The 22513-nt window shown below is 36.6% G+C and overlaps 2 protein-coding genes and 1 long non-coding RNA gene across 4 annotated transcripts; all 3 read left to right on the forward strand.

Annotated features, from left to right (window-relative positions):
• The first annotated feature begins 2000 nt into the window (after positions 1–2000).
• Positions 2001–5082, forward strand: LOC103700355. The gene is made up of 3 exons (XR_005514973.1): positions 2001–2119; positions 3110–3629; positions 4848–5082. It is a non-coding gene; the product is annotated as an uncharacterized LOC103700355 (long non-coding RNA).
• A 3240-nt stretch (positions 5083–8322) lies between these two features.
• Positions 8323–14095, forward strand: LOC120113147 (LOB domain-containing protein 15-like). 2 transcript variants are annotated; one of them, XM_039133968.1, is made up of 3 exons: positions 8323–8429; positions 12096–12672; positions 13870–14095. In XM_039133968.1, the coding sequence occupies exons 2-3, from the start codon at positions 12104–12106 to the stop codon at positions 13880–13882; spliced, it is 582 nt and encodes a 193-aa protein (XP_038989896.1). In that variant the 5' UTR covers positions 8323–8429; positions 12096–12103; the 3' UTR covers positions 13883–14095. The 2 variants fall into 2 exon arrangements, with proteins under 2 accessions (XP_038989896.1, XP_038989895.1); XM_039133967.1 differs by lacking the exon at positions 8323–8429 and adding an exon at positions 10475–11270.
• Positions 14096–20553: 6458 nt separating this feature from the next.
• LOC120113134 (LOB domain-containing protein 6-like) lies at positions 20554–21237 on the forward strand. Its single transcript, XM_039133953.1, has one exon. It carries the CDS (start codon positions 20554–20556, stop codon positions 21235–21237), a length of 684 nt encoding a protein of 227 aa, XP_038989881.1.
• The last annotated feature ends 1276 nt before the right edge of the window (positions 21238–22513 follow it).

The following is a 22513-nucleotide window of genomic DNA, read 5'->3' on the forward strand; positions in this document are numbered from 1 at the left end:
TCTGATATGCTCTGTATTTAAACGTTCATAATACTTCACCCAAAGAAGGAAATTTAGGGTAAAATAGCCATACCCCACAACCATTTGGTCCACCTATAAATACCCTCTCAATCTCATCCTTCCTCCATCGCTTTGTTAATTTGCCTTCTTCCTCTTGCTGGTGGCGAGGAGGAGAGCAGAGGTTGCTAGTCAAAGAAGGCCCAGAAAGGTAATACCCATGGGATATCTGTCTCTTGAGAAATATACCAAGTATCAGTTTTTGTAGGAAAAGTCACCTGAGAAATTCAAAGGATTCTATATTAGAACATAGAAAAGATTACATTTGACCTCTCTTTTTTTGGTAGCCGTAGATTTGAATTCTTATTCAAAGAAGGCCACATATGGTATGACTCTCCTTCTGTATACAAAATACTTTTAGAAAATGTTATCTGAGAAAGAAGTTTTTATATTGCTAATTTGGACTTGCAATGCATTTGCTTTGTTGATTTGTTGTTTTCTTATTAGATTTCTATCGAGTTCGTACTAGATTTCCTGAAATCATTTTTGTCAGATAGGGAAAAAAATCACTTCTTTCAGCTTCTAAAAAAGACTCATGGATCGATCACTTCATTTTTCTGATGGATTTCTCCCCGGCGGGAACCAGAAAAAAACGAAAGTTCTGATTTTTTCGGACTTCTTCTTGGATATTTCAGAACAAAATAGTAACAAGAAAAGAGAAAGATATCTAATACCTAGTTCTAAATAGAAGTCTGTTGAGGTCTCACTTGGTTTCCTGAAATCCTTTTTCGTTGGAGATCGAGGGAAAATTCACTTCTTGCAGCATCTAAAAAGGATTCATGGATCGACCATCTCATCTTTTTGATGGCTTTCTCATCCTTTTTCGTTAGAGATCGAGGAAAAAATCACTTCTTTCAGCATCTAAAAGGTCTCATGGATCGCCCATCTCATCTTCTTGATGCCTTTCTCACCTATGGCTCTCTCTCTCTCTCTGGGTAATATTGCAACTTCTCAATCTTAGAACTTATATGTTTATATATCATAAAATTCGTTTGACTCAAAGATCAGAATCTTCTCCTTAGCTTTTCTTTCTTTCTTCTTTTTTTTTTTTTGCCTGAATGGAAGGGAGGGTAAAACTCACCCAGATTTCACGAAGTATACGAAATCGGTGTCTTTTACTTAGCCTCTAAGGGCTCGTTTGGTTCGCAGGAAAAAGAGGAGGGAAAGTGTGGTCAACGGGAAAGTAATGAAATGCCTCTTGTTTGGTTGGAGTTTTCAAAGGAGAGAGATGGGAAAGTTGTATTCCCATGGGAATATGATTCCCACATTTCATGAGAAAGTCTTTCCCATGAGAAACATGGAAAAGTTACTTTCCCATGAGGTAGGAATCACACCTTTTTTATTTTTTTCCCAAAAAGATCCTTCAGCATTAAAGAAGCATTAAAGAGGCATTAAATACCTAATTTTTATTAAGGGCATAATAGGAATTATACATAACTTTTCTAGGAAAGTGGATGGTCAACCAAACATAAGCACTTTGGAAATTTGTCACTTTTCCATGGTTAACCAAACATGCCAAAAGTATTTTCCTAGGTATCCTCTTCCTAGGAATCTGATTCCCAGGAATCATATTCCTAGGAGGGAAAATACTTCCCGCGAACCAAACGAGCCCTAAGTTCGAGAAGGCAGCGATCATTCTCTTTTCCTCCTTTTTTTCGTTTATATAGCTTATATATTTGTATCAAACTTTTATTTCATTATATCTTCTCTTCAGAAACATGCTGTCTTTTTCCTTCTTATTGGATTACTTTCTTGGATTTCTTTTCTGTTTTTCATTTTAGATTCATCACCAGTATTATTCCCAGGGCTGGCCCGACCCTTAGGCGAAATAGGCGGTCGCCTAAGGCCTCGGGCCTAAAGAAGGCCCACCGGCTACAGGAGCCCCTAGTGACCCATAGGGGACCATAATCCCCTCCATCAAACCCTAGTCTCCTCGTAACCCCTTCGATTTCCCCTTTTTCGATCTCGATCCGGTGATCTCTTCTGCAGAAAGGGCTTCTTCTCTGTGATCTCGAGCCTCCCCTCGATCCCTCTGCGGCTCCGCCTTCCGCCTCCAGGTGAGGTGAGCTTCCGCCTTCCGCCTTCCGCCTTCCGCCTTCCAGTTTTTTTTTTTATGACTTTCGATTGACTTCCTAAGCCAACCACCTCCAAGGGGCAAGGCCGCAAGGGCCCGTGAGATTGTGAGAAGATCGTGTGATGTTCTTTTGTTAAATCTGATTTGGTTTAGATGGCTTGAGTTTGCCGGATTTATTCATTTGGGACTTATTTGGGTTGAGTGATGTTGATATGGTTTTACATACTGAATAATGATTTATGTTTGTTTTTCTCTTCAACCGAATGATTTTTTTCAGATATTGAGACCTTTATGTTTAGGATTTTTCGCTGATAAGGCAATGCATTGATCTCAGGGGTTTGGTTTTCACTGTGTTCTTTCTTTTCGTTGAGGCTCTCAGTTTTAGGATTAAATCTTCTCTCGGTTGAGAGATTAAAATCTATAACCATATACAAAATATCTACCAATCAATAGATTTTGTGCACGCTTAATTCTAAATAGTCTCAGTAGCTTGTGAACCCCATAATTCATCTAGGTGCATCTCAAGCTAAATTCTAGATTGATATCCATTCTTCACTCTTGACAAACCACAGAGCATTATTCCATCAAACAAAAAAAAAAAAGAAAAAACAAACAAATGGCAGTTCCATATACTGTTGGTTAAAACAATTAGTTAAACCTTTTGTAAAATCTATCAAGACATGGTTCTCATGGGATACATCAACAGCAAATTAATTCTCCTCTTTCTAGCACACAATCAGTAATTTTATTTTTAAATAAAATTTTAAAATATTTTACACTTATTAAATTTTTTTTATTATTTTTTTTAAAAGAAGGCCTTCCTTACTGAGTTCGTCTTAGCCCTCCAAATACATTGGGCCGCCCCTGATTATTCCTAGAAGATTTATCTCATTTCCCTTGATCCTATACAAGTATATGCGAAGATTTCGTTTTGTTTTTATAAAACAGTTCAAATTTCGTGTTGCTGTGTTTTGGCAGAAAGAAACATGTCGAACGACTTGTCCATGAACTCCTCGCCGCGCCGAGTGCACCACGCACCGTGTGCACTTTGCCGTTACTTGGAGCAAATACGCCGCCGGGACTTCCCGCTCGCCGATCACTTCCCGGCCAACCAGCCGAGATGCTTCCTTTACGTGAGCAGAGTTTACGGCGCGCGTAACGTTGCGAGGATGCTCCAGGAGTTGCCCCGAAGCCAGCGGACGGCAGCCGTGAAATCCTTGATCTATGATGCAGCCGTTCGCATCCACTACCCCGTTCGTGGTGCCGCCGGGGTCGTCTCGGGCCTCCGGAGGCAGCTCATGAATCTGAGGGCGGAGAACGCGTCGCTGGGAAATCAGCTCGCTCAGCTTCAGCAGCCTGCTGCGGCTGCCGCAGCAGCAAGCGAAGCACCTCGGCAAGGGAAAGGAAGCGGGCCACCTGGAGGCGATCACCCCGGGGAACCAAGTTCTCCTTAGGACAACAAGCCTCCTCGCGTTGCACTCTCAGAGTCTTCTTGAAGGTATAAGTTTATGGAGGTTTTATTTTCTTCTCTTTTTTTCTTTTTTGATACAGTATTTTCTTCTACTTTGACTTCTCTATGCATACATAAATACATAAATAAATACATGCATACATTCACGCACACATTCGTACATACACATATTGATTTATGACTGATAATATTTCTTGAAAAATGGTAGATGATTGATGATGTGATGAATACACAAAATATATAGAAGATTCGTCATTGCAGGAGTTTTATTTATTTATTTTGAAGAATGAACATTGCTTTTAAAGTTATATTTGCATTTGATGACAAGTAGAAGAGTGGATCTTCTGCAATTACAAATTTTAAGCATCAAGGAGGAGAGATGCATGCTGGTCAAGCGATTTATGAAAACATGTGTCAGTAAAGCTCAGGATTTCTGCAAACATGCATGACCTAGCGGTATTCATTTGATATTGAATTTCGAATAGATTTCGAATGATATAGTCAGTGAAGAGGCAATTTCGATCAACTTGTGCGAACTCTTGATCAGGATTAGTAGTTATTTACATTAACCTCACTTAGATGTCTGGATGGGTACTCCATGTCAAAACTCAGAAAATTTGGACCTTGGTTGTGATTAAAATATTTAAATTAATCTTATTTGGATGCCTAGATGGATACTTCCTAGCAAAACTTTAACAAAATAAAATTGGCCTGGGCTGATGTAGAAAGTGGTTGGCAGTTATATGCTCTCCAGATGGGCATGCTATGGAAATGGATTTTTTGAAACTATTAAAATAGTCTCCATGTTTTAATTTCTTGGACTGAGAGATCTTTATTAGTATATAATGACACATAGAAAATACTCTGATAAAAATGGTACATGTCATGCAATACTCATCATTATATTTATCGCAAAAATTGTTTGACTATAAGCATTCAAATGACTTCCCTTAGACTGAAATGATTAACATTTTCAAAAGATCCTTTTTATTTTTATTTTTATTTTTTTTGAGAAAAGGAACAAGCAAAAGTTACACCTGCAAGAATTTGCAAAAGATGAAAGTAGAGTAAATATTTTTCATAGTGTTTTTAGGCGGTAAGTCATTTTTTTCAATATTATTAACATTCTAATTGCTCTGCAGTATTTTGAGTTGGAAATACATCACTTCTAGATGTCTCTCTCTTCTTCTTTTTTTGAGATGAATGCTGCTTAGTATGTCATATTTACTTGTTACGGAATTGCAGGTTTAAAAATAAGATGTGAAAGGAGATGGGGATAAAAAGAGAAATATGCATCCTCAGGTGTTATTTTACATTGTTGACCTGTTCCAGCAAAAGTTGAGGGCTTTTTACTCCTTTGTAATTAAACAATGAAGTTGCATGTTGTGGGTGTTGTTATACTTTTTCTACCATTTATCTGGTTATCGGACTATGTTGTGTTTAAGCAATGCAATATGATTATGTGATGTTAACTTGTCATGTTGGTAAAGTCTCATTGGGGTGTTACGAATGACATCGGTTCATGCCCCTTCCTCCCCTAGTATATTGAGCCATTCTATATCTTAATTACTAAATGGGTCCAATGTTTGTAGGTTTTTCATATCTGATAATGTTAACATACTTAATTTCCCAAATGGATAAAAAAAGAAAGGTGTTGATTAGGGGAGGGTTAATAGCATGAAATGAACTCGTCACCAATTGCTTCACATGGAACCCTAATCTCATGTTGAAGGATTGGCCAACTTCGAAGAAAGATCCAGTATGATGATGGAGTGAAAATAGTACTCTTGATTATATGGTCATGTATCCTGCCATACAAGCTCCTCATGAGGAGAAATTATATCCTACACTAGGTATACCATGTCAGCGATGCACCATAGGAACAATCCGAGACGAGGCGAGGACAACGACAATCTGAGATGAGACACACGATGGGTAGGGCCTACAAAAATGAGAACCCTAATTGGCATGGTGCACCGCTGATGTGGTGCACCTGGTGTAGGATATAATTTCTTCCTAATGAGGCCCTTATTCAAGGTGAAATTTAGCTCGCACTTACTTTAATTTCATTTACGATTGTATGTTGTTTATGTTTTGTGGGTTATGAAACAATAGTAGGGTGCTCCTATGGTTGCACCTGACTTGCATCACATACTACCTACTTTTGCAGGCTAAGCTAGCACATTATATTATAGCACCAATAAGTAGGTGTATGTTGCTTCAAAGTTTTTGTTCCCAAAAAGTAGGTGCATGCTGCTTGATGTGCACCTACTTGGGAATCATCACCGTTTTTTTCCCAAAAAGATTTTATCTCCTTTTCCTCAATCCTTTCCTCTACATGTTGAGATTTATGTGTCAAAAAAACATAGTTCAGAGTTCGTATTATTTTTCATGTTTTGCCTGGAGCAAACATGTCAGGCATCATAACTAAATCATCCATGCACTCCTCCCCTACATTGTTGATGTACCATGCAATATATGCACTGTTCCACCACCTATAGCTTAGCTGATATACACCCAACATCAGTTCAGCATCTATGATCTGATCAAATGGGGTCAAAATTTTCATTGGAGTGGAGATTAGCTGTGTGGATTCTTCAAATTGTGATTTGCTATAGCATTGTTTGCAAAGTAATATATGTATTTGATGATAAGCAAAAGAATGATTCCTCTACAATTACAAATATAAATGAGGAACCATATATTTCACTGGAGCTCAGTATTTATGGAAACATATAAGTCATAATAGTATGCAATCGACTAATGAAAAGGCATTTCATATCAACTTTTACAGACACTTGTATAGTATGATTAGTTACTTAAATTTTGCTTGAACTTGGATGTCTAGATGGATTTCATAGCAAAACTACTTGAAGGTGACTTGATTAAGGGCAGATGATAGTTGGCAATTATATGCTCAATTAATGGATGATCAGCATGTGTGGGATCAATTTCCAACCTTCTAAAATAGTCCCCTTGTTACAAGTACTTAGATTGTAGGTTTTTCATTTTTTGTGTGTTTGGGGAGGGGGAGAGGAGGGGGAGGGATCTAGTTTGTTAGTTTTTTTATTAGTATATGTTTTATCAAAAAAAAAATTTCTTTATACATGACATTGTCAAACATTCCGATAGAAATGACATATGCCATGTACTACTCATTATGTCAAAATTATCAAAAAAAGTATCTATTTAGATAACTAAATCTAAAAAGGCCTTGAGATTTCCATCTTTGGCTATGATATTCTATTTCAATAGAGATTATAGTCTTAAGAGTTTGAAAGGATGACTAAAACTTTTAATACCTTCAAATACCTTAGCACTGAATTATTGAATACCACATCATTCAAACAAAATGTGATGATTTTTAAACACTTTTGATGACTCTGAGCATTTGTTTCCATAAAATAAGCTTTCGAGGTGCCTCTATTAGACCGTAAGAGATTGATATTTTTAAAACTTTTTTGTTTGAGTAATGGGGAAACCAATGATTCCACCTGCCACATTTTTCAAAAGATGAAAGTAGGCTAAGTTTTTATTATAGAGCTGCCAGAAGATAAGTTATATTTTAGTTATTTAACATTCTAGCTAATTGGATTACATTGTTTCGGGTTGAAAAATATATATGTTACTTCTAAATGCTACTTAGAATGTTTCTATGGTATATCCAAGACCAATAAAAATGATCTTGGTTAGTTTAGTTGTAGTAACAATGAACCTTACTTAAAAAAATGATAGCCAAAAGGTATTATTTATATTTATTTAAGTATTTAATATCTTTTTAATGGATAACAAATATATATAGGACTAAATACATACTTGTACAGGTCCTCACTTGCACAACTAATGTAGGGCTAAGCTCATGTTTGCAAGGATCTGCATACTAGTACATAAATATGATTTGTTACTTGGTTAGTATCTAATTAAGGATCAGCCAATTTGAAAGAAAACCAAGAATCATGAGCATGCTACTTGTACTAGTGATATAAAAACAATAGTTAGAGTTTGTCAAACTGAATGACTATGAAACCACTAATGCTAGTTTGTAGAAGAGGCATACATGTTGAACATAATATTTACTTGGTTACCGCAACCCCCTCCCCCCCAACAAAACCAAGAAGGCAAAAATGAAAAACTTTTGACATGTTTGTTTGACTCTTATTGTTAATTGCACTTAATGGTCAAATTGTCATCATTGAATTACATGTGATTAATAAATTAAGCTATGGATACTCAAACCCATGCCTTTAGGCTACCATAATCAAACTTAGTGCTAACAAGTTACGCAAGTTTTATTCTAGCTAGAAGGTACATAGTTTCGAACATATTATTAGATGACTAAACATCCTTTTGATGCTGACATGCAAGCTAATTGTTCATTGCCTGTTATGGAGTAGAATTTTCGTCATTGCAATCGTGACATAGTCAAAAATTTAATTCATTTAGATTCATCATTAACATCTACATCTATTATAACTAAACTTAGGGGGTATTTAGAATCCACAACTGCATGAAAACGAACCCTGTTGCAAGAGGTTGCTTTTTTTGCTATTTGGACGCATGTAAATGATGTGGGGTCCATATGTTCGAAGCAAAGCAACCTCACTTGCTACAAGTGATACTATAGCGAAAACGACCATTGAACAAAATGCAGCAAGTGGAAGATGCATTTATGTTTGCACCCACCGTTTCAGTTGGTGTTTTACTCTCTGTTTCCATCACCTCTTGTGAAAACCCTCTTTCCCTCTTCTCTCTCATGCCATCGCTCTAGCTTCCCCTGATTGCAGTCCCCATCCTTGGAGCTTCGCCGACCATCCTCGACTATTTGAGGTTTGCTCCCTTATACACTCATCCTCTCACTCATCCCTCTTCTCCTCTATATGTATCTTCTTGTCTTTCTCCACTTATCCTTTCACTCAACACCCCCCCCCCCCCCCCCGCCCCGCCGCCTTCTTTGATCGAGCCTCTCTCTCCTCATCATCCTCTATCATGCCAGTCGACATCTCAAATAGGCGATCGTTTAATTTATGGCTAAAATCATAATCCTCGCTTTAATTTCTATCTAAACCCTAACCGCGCCCCCATCCCTCTTCAGCAATCTCTACGATTTGGAGCTCATCTAAGGCCATTGACCCATCTCTTATATGATCGACTCCAATCTAACCCTGATCCTATTCCCTAATTTTTACCTAAGACTTACTTTGATTTCTATCATTCTACGATATATCTGTCTTTGATTTCTTCCTGTCTCTATAGATTTGAGCATCCATTAGTGTCAACATGCATGATCTGCAATGGATTAAATTTGTACCAATTTCTATGGTGCCTATATGTTTGATCTATTCCAAATTAGGCCATTGAATGGTGTCTATAATGTCTGCATGATTGAACCTGAAAGGATAGTGATGTGCACCACTCCCTACATGCCAGATCATTGCAAGATCATAGTAATGTACTAGGTGCAATAGAAGTATGGTCATTATGTTTGTTCTATGATGATGGTCCAATGACTTAGGTTGGCATTACTAATATATAGGTATTTATATTACTAATTATATTATCGATAATGTAAATTACTATATATATAGTAATGGGTATTCACATTATTAAATATATGGTCTTAAGTATGCAATCTTTGCAGCTATTTACATGTGAATATTAATATGTATATTAGAATATTATTGCCCTGATTATTGGTTGGATGCATCAGCAATTCATTATTGAATTAATATGTAAAAATTAGAATCTCCTTGGTACGCCTAATGCTTCATTGATTCTTTTTGTGGGGACAATATTCAGCATATTTATTTCTTAGAATTACATGATCATGCCTAGACAGATTTGACCATGTAGATATAAGCTATGTTCATTCATATGTGCAATCTAGTTTTTTGCTTATCAATTATGCTCACTATGTATCCTAGATAATTATTGTAACATTATTATTCTGGCTTTGAGATATATCTATTATTTTGGTTCTGACTATAAATGGTTGGAACTAATTATAAATAAATAAATAAATATGTGAACATGTTGTATTGAAATGATGGCAAATGCAAAATATTCTTTTGAATCTAAAATATTTGTGTAGACTATATTAATTATATGTTGAGCATAATAATTTGCTAGATTGAATTGTTATAGCTTTTGGTAGTTTTAAGTTGCATTGTAGGTCGGAGAATATCCAAACAACTTCATTGGTATGTAATAGGATATTCTCAATTATATGAACAAACAAACAGGTGAAATGCAATTGCAGCTTCCAGTTATAGGTGAACAAATATTAGAAAGCAAGTTAATGTAATTATAGTCCTTGCATACCAAACATTGGATCTGTGATTCCAAATCTAGTAGTTGCACCCCCATATAACCACAAGGGAAAGTTGTAAGTCATATCTAGACAAACCCTAAGTATAAACAAGCCATACTAAAAGTATCACATTTTTCAGAGGAACATATTTTTCGAACATATTATTAACTTGATTATTGCTCACTATTTCCTGCTAACATGGACTCTAATTTTTCATTGCACCTAATGTAGCAGAATTGTCATTGTTAAAATCATTAATGTAATGAACAAATCAATCCTTCCCAACTCATCAGCCTTGTGTTCAAGCTACCTTGAACTTAATGAACCAGATCACCGCATTCATCTAGAGGTATGTAAGTTGAACTTATGAACTTATTGCAGGCGCAAACCTTGAATAATGATTACACCATAGAGAGTGAAATCGTTGACATTACAACGCAATCACAAATTCATTCAAACTTGTCACCCATATCTTCTAATAGCAAAATTATTACTAGTTATATGTATGTATATTTGTTTGTTTGTGTTTATATCTATATATGTATGTCTTTATATCTATCTATCTTTCTATCTATCTACATACATATATAGTATAAATACACACATCGGTTATTACACTCGGAGAGCAACACTTTTGTTGTTAATATCATGGCACAAACAACAATTAAAGCCATGCAAATTTTTAGGCACCTATGTTGTCTAGCAGCCACAGTTGATCCTCTTCTCTCCTAACACTTTATTACTAAATTATTTTCTATATCCTATAACACCCATATTACATATTTTGGCCCTCTTTTTTTCATATTTTTCTATCATTTTTTTAAGAAAAATCTTTGCCATCCATCCACATTTTTATCTAGAAAATTGAAGGCCTACAAAGACGACAGCCAGTATCACCACCAAACCAGACCACCTCGCCCTCAGCAAAAGAACCGACAAAACATCATATCAGTCCTTTTTTTAATTGTCAGCATATTTTTTTGATGTTTAATCATTTATTGTTGCGATATGCCTCGATGCCGTTGCATTGAATGTATGGGATAACCTTAAACAGGAAATAATTATCATCTCATTAAAGATATATTGTAGTTATTTTGCTCCGTATCCACTATGAGCTGGCATTCATTTAATTTTGACACACAAAAAATTTTGGTAAGAAAGAAATGTTGCTGGTTTGAATGTCCTGGAAGACTCCGATCATAAATAATACTTCATCAAAAGAAGGAAAATTAGGGTAAAATCCCCAACTATAAATATCCCCTCAATCCCATCCCTTTCCTCTGTCCCCATTGCTTTGTCTCCCACCCGCCGGTGAAGAGAAGGAAAAACCAGTGGTCACGAGCCAAAGAAGGCCGAGAAAGGTAATACATATGGGATGACCGTCTGCAGGTATCATCAGTTGTTATTTTTTTTCTTTTTCTTTTTTTTTATAGAGTGATAAGGTATCAGTTGTTATATGTTGGATTTGAGTTCTCTTTTTTTTACTCGGGGAGGGGATTAGATATGTTGACTTCTTATTGAATTTTTGTGAGCTACACTAATAAAAAAGACAACAAATCTAATTCTGCCCACGTTCTTGATAGAAATCTATAGAGTTCTAATTAAATGTCCTGAAATCCTTTATGTTAGAGGAGGGAAAGTTCAGCTCTCTCAGCATCTGAAAATAATTCAGCGACCAATCATCTAAATGATGGCTTTCTCACTGAACCAAAAAAAAGAAAAGAAAAACAGTTATAGATTACAGCAAAGAAGGAATAAGATGGCTCTCTCTCTCTCTCTCTCTCTATTCCTCTCTGCGCGCGCGCGCCTGTGCCTGTGTGTTTGTATCCGGCCAGGATTTCTTTTTTAGATATGAAAAACTACATGTCATAAATTCCGCTTGAGTCGAAGTCAGAATCTGATTCTACAACAAATCATTACAGTGATGATTCTCCTTTTCGTTTTTTCTTTTTTTTTTTTAATACAGCTTATATATTTATGCTAGATTTTTATTTTATCAATTTTCTTTTATGCACAGATCTCTCCTCTTCAGACACATGTCTATTAGATTAATTTCTTGGATTTCTTTAATTTCCGTTATTCACGTTAAAATCATCACCAGATTTTCTCCATCTATACGTGGACATTTCCTGTCTTAAAAAAGCAGTTCAGTTCAGATTTCATATCCATTTTATATGCCTCGCCAGGAGCAAATATGTCGAACATCACCACTGAATCCTCCATGGACTCCTCCTCCCCTCCGCCCCCGGTGCGCCATGCGCCATGCGCCGTGTGCGCTCACCTGCGGCAGAGGTGCCGCCGGGACTGCCCCTTTGCGCTGCACTTCCCAGGCGACAGGCCGACATGCCTTGATTTTTTATGTCTGGCTTACGGAGCACAGCATGCGGCGAGAATGCTTGGGCTGTTGGACCGAGGGCAGTGGACGTCGGCAGCACATTCACTGGTATACGCTGCAATCCTTCGCCTTCGAAACCGTGAGCGTGAAGCCCTCGATGCCATGGTTAGACTCCAGAATGAAGTGGTCGATCTACAAGTCAGCAATTCGATTCTGAGAAATCAGATTGCTGCTCGACAGCAGCCCCGACAACGTCCGCTCAGCATCTATGATCTGATCCAATGGCCAACTAATGGCGGGCTGGCCGGCGTGAATCAACCCCCTGGCGGCCAGACCGGGAGGAGGCCACCTGCCTCTGGCCCTGGGGAAGGAATCGTGCCACCTGGTGGTCAGCATGGGGCACCAAGCTCTTCTGGGGACAACAACCGGTATTTTTCAGGACTTGTTTCTTCTTCTTTTTCTTCTTTTGCTTGGATATATAAATGAATGATGATATTTCCTTAGCACTAGCGATTCACTAAAGAAATGATCATGCCTAGGCTAGCTACAAAGAACGCAATGTTTGCATTTGATGACAGTAGAACAGTGAAACTTAATTATATGAATACAAATTATAAATATTAAGAGAGAGCAAGCTGCATGCTATTTAGCGAACGAGAGTTATATGGAGACATATTCTACTGAAACAACAGTACTTGTGATAACATTTATGGCATAATGGTATGCAACTGAATGATGCCGGCCACATCTTGGACAGATTTTGAAAGACCAAGTCTAATTGAAGAAGCGATTTGTATAAACTTTGTTTTTACACTAGAATAGGATGATTAATATATTATTAAATTTTAGCTCGAACTTGGATAGCTAGATGCACTTCATAGCAAAAAATGGTTAAGGGTGGAAAGAAGGTGGTTGGTGGTTGTATGCTCTACAGTTGGGCATGCTATGCAATCAGTTTTTCTGACCTTCTAAAATTATTCCCCATGTTATACAACAGTATTTTGATTGTGACTTATAAATTACTATATACATGTCCCTATCAAACACTCCGACAGAAATGGTACATCATGCAATACTCATCATGACATAGACTATGTCACATAGTTATCGCAAAGAAGTACCTATCAAGACAATTTAATCTGAAAAAGCCTTATGATTTCCCTTGTTGGCTATGATGTTCTATTTAAACAGAAATTATTGTCCTCGTATATTTTTTTTAAAAGAAGATTAATATTTTTATTGGCTTCAAATATCTTAGTACCCAATTACTGAATACCACATTATTTAAAAGGAGAATGCCTTGAATTTTCAGTACTTATGATGACTCTTTGTTTCTTAAAATAAGCTTTTGGGAGGGTTCTCTAAGACTGAAGTGATTGATATTCTTCAAAATATATATTTTTTTTTTTGAGTAAATCAAGGATTCCACCTATGACATTTTTCAAAAACGGAAGGAGAGAATAGTTCTCATAGGTTTTTCAGAAGATAAGTTACATTACATTTTAAATATGTTTTTAGCTAATTGCATTGCATTGTTCTGGGTTGGAAACTGTTACTTCTAAATGTTGCTTAATATGTTTCTTCGAGAGGAATATGCAGCTAAACATGTTAATGTGTAATTTCAGGTTTGAGGAATAATATGGACATGGTGACAGAAAAAGACATGAGTTTTGCTTAAAAGTATTGCCAGTTCCAGAATAAATTGAGGGTCTTTCACCCTCATGTGCTTGTTACAGTGACATTGCTTGTTTGAAATCCTTTTTCATGGCATGTGCATGAACTATTCAACTCTGTTTTGTTTAATAATGCAGTGTGATTTAAGACTAAAAGTTATCTCGGTACAACATTAGAACTATTTTTCTTTCTTGGTTGTTACAGTCATTGCGTATTAAGAAATAATAATTTAGTGGCAATGCTAGCTCCAATCAACTTTTCATTATTATCCAATACTAGCTCATGTAATTAATCGTTAAACAGAAGCAATCCTATTGGTTTACACTAACCAGTGTAGTTCAGAATAATGGCTATTATGTTATCGTGGCTGTTGTAATGGTTTTAGAGACTGTCATTATTTTATATACAACAAGAAAATTTTATTGTAGAGAGTGGTGGCAAGTATTTAACTACCGATGTGTACCAGTTGGTATGTCACTTCTAATTTGTTGTGTTGGCATCAAGAAGACAAAAAGTCCATACCATAGTGGCGAGGTATCATTGTGGCTACTGGTAGTGATACTTCAACTCAATAGAAAAAACATATAAAGAGATATTATAGAATTATGCCATGAAGAGATATGATAGCAATATTCATGGGGAAACAAAGGTGAATCTCTTGGGTTTTTTCTTTTTCTCGTTATCTACAATTTCAGTTCCTAACTCAGTAATTCTGTAAAGTGGAAGAGAATGACGATGGTCAAAGAGAATGAAGATGGTGTTGTTGCAAGAAATGTTTAGGGTTTTCCCTAAAGTGGACTTTGCCTCATTCTCATTTGCTTGATCTAGACTACTATTGTTTGCAAGTTCTTGATAGAATTTTGGACCTTGGTTTAATTTGAATGTGTTGAAAAAACCGGTTCGGTCCACCCATGAAGGTTCGGTCCACCCATGAGGGTTCAACCAAACCGGTTAACCAAAAGACATGATCTTCCGTGTCCAAAAGAGATGTTTCTCCATAGACATCTCTCCAACTCTTAAACTGCCAATTGACAGTTATACATTGAAGCTATATATATGTGCAAGACTTCATTTCGTAAAAGAGTGTGGTTAAGAGATTCTCTGTAAGTGTCTTAGGTATTTAGGTTGTGGAAAACAATAGATTTTCATTGGTAAAATTCACTCCTCGACCAGTGAATCGAACCAAAGGGAAAACTATAAATAATCCAAAATTCTTGCTGGTGTTAATGTGTTTATCTTTCAGTATGGATAGTATTGTGCTTTCTTTTGTTTGGTATTTAGAGTTTGGTTCATTTTGCTGGTGGCCTACATCCTTCATAGGGTTGTATGACCCTTTATTTGTTGTCTTCTTCTTTCTCTACTTTTCTTGGATCACCTTCTGGTCTATTTTTGTGATTATTTAGTTCTCAATAAAATACTGGTGTATTTTTCACCTTTTCCTTCAAAAAAAAAAAAATATCGTCACTGGAAGACAACAATGACTAGTTTATTGCATGGAATAGTTGATTGCATTATAACTTTGTCAATGACATTCTTGCTCCCTATAATATAATGAATTATTAGACTCTCTCCCACATAAATAGTACATGTTTTCAATAACTTCAATTTACATATATAGACAAATGTGCCACTTGTGATATGGCTAGTTCCACATATTTCATCTGAAGGTTAGGAACTCTACTCATACGTTTCATGTTACAGGTTCAAAGTAGTAGGCACGCTGGTGATCCTTGGTTTATATCAAATCAAAGAAACCTAGGCAAGATTGGGATTTAAGCAAAAAATAAGGAAAATTTATTTATGAGTAATTAAACCAAGACCATCATGGTTGGTTTAATTGGTTCCTATGTAAAACTGACATGTAGAAATCAAGAAGAGCCACACCACTTTGTGATTTTCAACATAACTTAGACATGAGCTTCCTTCTATTTTTGCGAATATTTTTCTCGTTTTCTTTTAAGATTACGAGAGAATTTGTTGGTTTGATTTAGTCCTATATGATTGCAATTAGTTGGCATTTAAGTGCAAGCCAAGAATTTACGTGCAAACCCAGAATGCAATTTGTCAGGAATAAAATAAATGCAAGAATGCATGAAATTTTTATGTCCATAAGACAATAATTTTATAGGGCCTACCAGAGGATTGCCAATTAATGATTCTAGAATATTATTTCTTAGCTTGTGTAAGATAGTTACAAGTATATTTTGTTTCTCCTCCTCCTCCTCCTCCTCCTCTTCATCTTCTCTCTCTTTCTCTCAATCTCTCTCTCTCCTTTCTCTCTCTCACTTACTCAAACATGCATGTGTGCATGTACACATCCATACAAATCTTGAATGGTATAAAAAGATACTGAAAAATGTCCCATCAGGATATTTGAAGCTCCTAATGATAGCTGCTTTGTTTCAAGGAGTTGCCTTTCATGCCATGGATAAGAAAACTCTATAATCTCTTTACAAAGTCTAGATCATTGCATGTTATAATGAATAATTAGATCTTTACATGTGTATTCAGTAGATATCAGCATTGACAAACCAACGTCAAAAAAATATTGCACTATAATATTATGTACCAACTTGGGCTGCAAGAACAGGATATCATGTGATTCACATAGAATAAGCTGTGGAGATTATTTGACAATCTTTGAAACACGGTAACTCAATTCAAATCAGGTGCAAGCATAAGGGCTGTTACTTGTGCCATTACATCCGCTTCATAACCCATGGAGCATGCACTGTGGGCAATTGCAAATGAAAAATAAGTGTCAACTAATATAAACTGCACCTTGAATAGGGTTTTTTCTTGGGGAGCTTAAGGCAAGGGACATGAAAAGCTAGTCAATAGCAGTTCCATTACTCAATCACTATAGGGGACCATTCCTTGGAGTTGGCCAATCTTTTATCATAAATTAGGGTTGCATATGTCAAGCAGCTGGTGACAAGTCCATGCCACCCCATCAACCCTACTTTAATTGCTTGATATATATATCCTTTCTACTCTTTCTTTTATCTATCTGACGAATTTTTTTCTTACTTCTTATTCATAAATGTATTAATGTTATTTGAGAAACATTGGACCTATTTTGTAGTTTAGAGATAGATAGAGAGGCGAGTGGTGGCAAAACCGAAGATGCATGAGATCAAGGGTGGTGGCGGCAAGTATATGTTAGAACGATGCTATAACCCTCCGATGATGCTTATAAGCGTCGTCTTAGGTCTCAGGCTTCCGATGACGCTTCTAAGCGTCGTTTTAGAGTAGTGTTGGGCATGAAAGTTAGCGTAGGATTCCGATGATGCTTTTAAGCGTCGTCTGCTCTTTTTCCTCTTTTCAGTTCTTAGCCTCCAATGATGCTAATAAGTGTCGTACTTTCCACAACACTAGTTAGCGTCGTTGTATTTTCATGCTTGCTGATGTTACTTGGAAGCGCCAGCAAATTTTGGTGTTGAAGCCAAAATTACGGACACCTCTACCTAGCATTAGCATGTATATGTCGGCATTTTCTACTTTTTCGGTAGTAGACATTGCCATGTTTCCAGCCCCATGATGAAGCACTAATATTGTCTCATTTCTATCGTATGACGGTTTGTCGATATTGTCATATTTCTAGATCATATCGAGGTATTGATAATATGTGACTAATTCAAAGCTTAAAATCAATTCAAGCACTTTGATTCCTATCTTAGACAAAACATGTTAAATTTTCAAGTGTGACAATGTTTAATTCATAAATTCTAAATAAATTCCAAGTTAAGAGTTCTTATTTTACCATAATAATTTTAAAATTAGAGCCATTCATTGGGAAAATGATCGATCACTTTCTTTAAAGTGAACATATCCATATATAAATAAACATTTATAAAATACAAGAGAGCATGTAGGAGAGGTACTTATCTTAATTATGTTGTGTGCAACCCAAGTCAGTAATATATAATTATAATGAATTGAAGTAGCATCAACATCTAGTAAAAATTGCTTACTTCATGAAAAGAACGTCCGCCTATCAACATCCTCGACTTCGTCTGAGATAATTTCTCCATTTACCTTATATGGCTTAATTAATTGTTGTAAACATCATCATACATCTCTAACCCCGAATCTTGTCTCCAAAGACCAGCACTAATTCTAGGGTTTCTCTAATCTACTATAAATCCAAACTATTATACAATTTTAAATAAGATGAGGCTAGGGTTCACCTCAATTAGAAGCCAAACAAATATCAAGACATCAAACTAGCCATCTTCTTGCCAAAAATAGTTGCTCACCTCCTACACAAACCCAATTACCCATTAAATTAGGGGAAAATATGAGAAAATATTAGAGACTTCAGTGGAGAATAAAATAAAAAGAAGTGGGGTGAGATAGGTGAATAGAGAGACAAAGAGCAAGCAAAGGGGTGGTTGGTTCTAGAGAGAGAGAGAGGAGAGGTGGTAGAGGTGGCTCTTGATGGTGCCAGTGTGGGCGGTGCATGAGAGGAGAAAGCAACAACATATTGTGAGAAAAATGGAAGATGTTTACACATGGAAGAGAACAGAAGAGGATAGACAATTCTTACATAATGAAGGAAGAAGAGGAGACGAAATGGGGGCCATGGAGATGTCCCCTCTCTCTCGACAACGGTTTGGATCTTCCAATTTGTGTTAAACAATTGCTACTATTTGTCGAACTTGTTGACTCCAAATTGTTGCAAGGTGAATTATGGCATACACCTAATACTAACTATTTTACATAATGAATGATTTGAGTTGACTATAAAATTGCTTTTTATCAAGGTAATATAACTTTGTGGTAAATAATGAGACCCACAAGCATGTTACTTCAAACTTGTGGCATATGCGTGACAAATAGAATTTTCATGCATTTTTTCTAGATTATCATGCTCCAGCATAAATTTAATTAATTATAGACATTATTAGGTACATGACTGCATCATAAATAGTGAAATTACTATTGCAAATCTATGATACAAAGAGGCACAACAGCTTCATGGATTGAGAATCTGACCTAAACTTTACTATAATATCATGTCTATCATATTTGACTTTAATTTGCCAACAATTATTTGCTCCGTTGGTTGGCATCACATGAGTCACCCTTAAGGCCTTTCCTTTAAGAGGTCCATGTTACAAATCCTGGATATTGCTAAAAAAAATATTTTAATTTTGAGCATATAAGATCAACATGATTAAGATGTCTTGGAAATATATAAATTCTTTTCTTATTTGATGAAATATTTTAGAATATAAACCTAAATGCATCTTTATGGAGAAACTAGAGAACGTGTCCATATGTATATGTATAACCCTCATCCTTCCCAAGAGATTTATAAAAGTCTGAAACATAATTAAAATATCATAAATAAGATTACAACATATCATATTTAGGATCATGAAGACCCTTAAAATTTTGCTTTATATTCTATAATTTCTATATTTAACCCCTAAACTCATTCTTCCGCATAACTATTTCATCTATTTCTACAAGTCAAAATTTCCATATATAATTTGTTCCTCCGTTCTCCATGCGACCTATGAATATGGAAACACTGAAGTGGAAACCAGCGGAGAAAGAAATATCATGCCAATCATATCGGATATATACGCATTTAATGGTTCCTTAGATTTTGTGTTAATTTACCTTCTTTTTACAACATCAAATTAGGAAGCGGGTCCCAGCCGTCCACTCGTCCATTTAAGTGAATCTCTCCCTGTCTCTCTTCCCTCGATATATCCTTCGGCCGCCATCTTCCATATCTTCTTCCGTGTCTTGGTCTCGTATCTGTCTTCTTTCATTGACGCTATCAGACCAGAGAGGAAGATGGTGGTGGTAAACGCCCACAAGTTATAGAGCGTTAGACGCGATTCAGGAGGTGAAGAAGAAAGCAAAAGTTTGGGAGGTGAAATGCCTACATACAACTCCGTCTAGGCATGGATTAGTTTCTCTTTTTTTTTTTCTTTCAAAGATCTATTTCTCTTGTTATTTGTTAGCTTCACAAAGGAAGCAAAAATTACGGCGAGATCAGAAATGTTCTAACCTTTTTATACATGGATATATCATAAGCTAATCCATTGCACCTCATCCTTTGAAAGATCAGAGAGAGAGAGAGAGAGAGAGAGAGAGAGAGAGAGAGAAGGGGGAAAAAAAATAATCTATTGCTTCCCTCCTTTCGTACAGCCAGAAATATGCTGATAACTCTAAAATAACTATTTGTTAGGTTAAAAAAAGTAGCAAATAATATTACAGCGAGATTAGAAATATTATAACCTTATATTCGTTTATATGTCATCGAGCTAATCTATTGCCTATCCCTTCCCTTCTTTTGCAGATTTCTCTGAGATAGATATCTGCATCTTCTCCTCGCTCCTAATTATATTGGCTAAAAAGATTCAAAGGTATGACTGATGAGCTTTTCTTTAAACGTTTAGATCTATGGCCATATCTTTCCAAAACCTTTTTCTTTTTCCTTCTCATCTTTGACATATTTCATTAACCATTTCATTTCCTTTCCATTTGTTTGCGATGCTTAGCATAATATACATGCATATCTGCAGAATTGTATTGCTTCTGTTTTCATATTGAAATATACTAACATTCTTGGTAAAATTTTTATATATTGCTCATGTTGAGTGCAGGACCAATCTATGTCGGACAACAACGTTCAAGGCTCCCCAGTCTCATCGGTGACCTCGACTGATTCACCACCACGGCAGGCGGCCTGCGCGCCCTGCGCAGCATGCAAGCGGTCGCGGCGCAGGTGCCCGCCGGGCTGTGTGTTTGCGCCCGTCTTCCCGCAGAACCAATATCAAAAGTTCATGAATGTGCACCGTGTATATGGCACCAGCAATGTGGGGAAGCTGCTGGCTGAGCTGCAGCCCCACCAGAGGGCGGCTGCAGCTGACTCGCTGGCCTATGAGGCTGAAATGCGCCTGCGCAACCCTGCGTTTGGCAGCCTTGGCATCATCACTCTTCTTCGGCAGCATCTCCGGGGACTGCAGCTTCAACTCGAAGCCGCTAAGGCGGAGCTGTCTCGTTATCAATCTATGAGCAACAGAGGGCTCAGGTATGGGGTGGTTCGCGGCGGTGGCGGCGGAGGTGGGAGGCAGGGGTTAGCGCAGGGGGTGATAAAAGATGATGCTCATGAGGATCGGGAACGAAAACCTATGGTGATGGGGCACAACGGTCAGTCTGTGATGGCTGCCATGCAGCAAGGAACAGACATGAATGCATCAGCCATGAGGAACAAGCCATATAGTGGGCAGTTTGCAGGGTCTAGTGGTGCTTGGGGCGATGGGAACCACGGCACCAACCGCTTATTGGGTAGCTAGAAGTTTGAAATTAAAGGTATTTGTTCATAGGTATTTGTTCATAGCTTTATCTTATATATAGCTTTTATGTTGCATGTGGCAAGCAAAAAGAACAGTAAATGGCATAAGTTCAGCAAAAGTTCATGATGAATATCCATTAAGAGATCGCTCACATGGAATTAAAAAAAAGAGAAAAGATACATATCATTTCAGTAAATGGCATCACGATAAGTTTTAATAGAATTTAGGAAGGAATAATTTAGAATTATTCAGGTAATTATATGATCGATGTGGTTGTAAGAAATATGGCATGGAATCTGTTTGAGTTTGCAACATTAATAGTTGTATACTCAATTCGGACTGCATTTATCTTTTGGGGGAATTTAAGGTCTTGGTAGAGAAAAATCAGTCTGTCGTGTTGATGCTTAGCTTTAATTTCATGACATGCATGCTCCTGCATTAAAGGTGCCGGCATTTATGTTAATGATTACTTTGTATAACTATTCTCTGAAGGAAATGCCATTCTCCTTAATTCTTACTTTTTATGCATCTTGATTATAAGTTATGACAACTGGAACTGTTATTATTTGAAACCGATGAATGGGAAGTAAAAGCTTCTTATAAATAGCTTATAGCAATCAAAATATGTACTAGATAATTTTGCTGTCATTTTCTTCCATAAAAGTTTTTTTTCCATCTTTCCCCTCTTAACTTAGTTTCATTTTCCTCCAATTTCAAGATCTCTGCTTTCAGTGCTTCAGTCTCGTGTGAAACAAAATGACTCATGAGCACTTAAATAGGATAAACAATGCCCAAAGTAGATTTGTTCTTGGGTGATCAGATGGACTTCAAAATTGACATTTTTTTTACAAAAAATTTAAGGACAAGTGACCTTTAAAATGGATATTTTCACGGTAAAAGGAAAAAAAATTATTGCTTGCAATGTTATAAGTGCATGCATTTAGAGATCTTGATAATATCCAGCATGAAAAATGCTAGGACTATTCTCTCAGGTAAAGAAAAGTACTAAATCAATAAGTGATCCATCATTCTTATCATGCCTTTCTAGCTCTTGCATCAATTCCAATATCATGACTCTTCCCCTTTACCCTTCTTCCATGTAATCAACTTTTAATTTATTTTTTTTGCTTGGTTATTTGTATGCTGGTCTTTTTATTTTCTTAATAAAAGTGATTAGGCAAAAGTGATTAGGCTACCTGTAGTCTTTCCTTCAAATTCTGATGGTTCCCTTACAACCATCAAAAGAGGAATTAATGTCTACTGAGACATTGAATTC

Source organism: Phoenix dactylifera, chromosome 14 (assembly GCF_009389715.1).
Source record: "Phoenix dactylifera cultivar Barhee BC4 chromosome 14, palm_55x_up_171113_PBpolish2nd_filt_p, whole genome shotgun sequence".
NCBI classification, from domain to species: domain Eukaryota; kingdom Viridiplantae; phylum Streptophyta; class Magnoliopsida; order Arecales; family Arecaceae; genus Phoenix; species Phoenix dactylifera.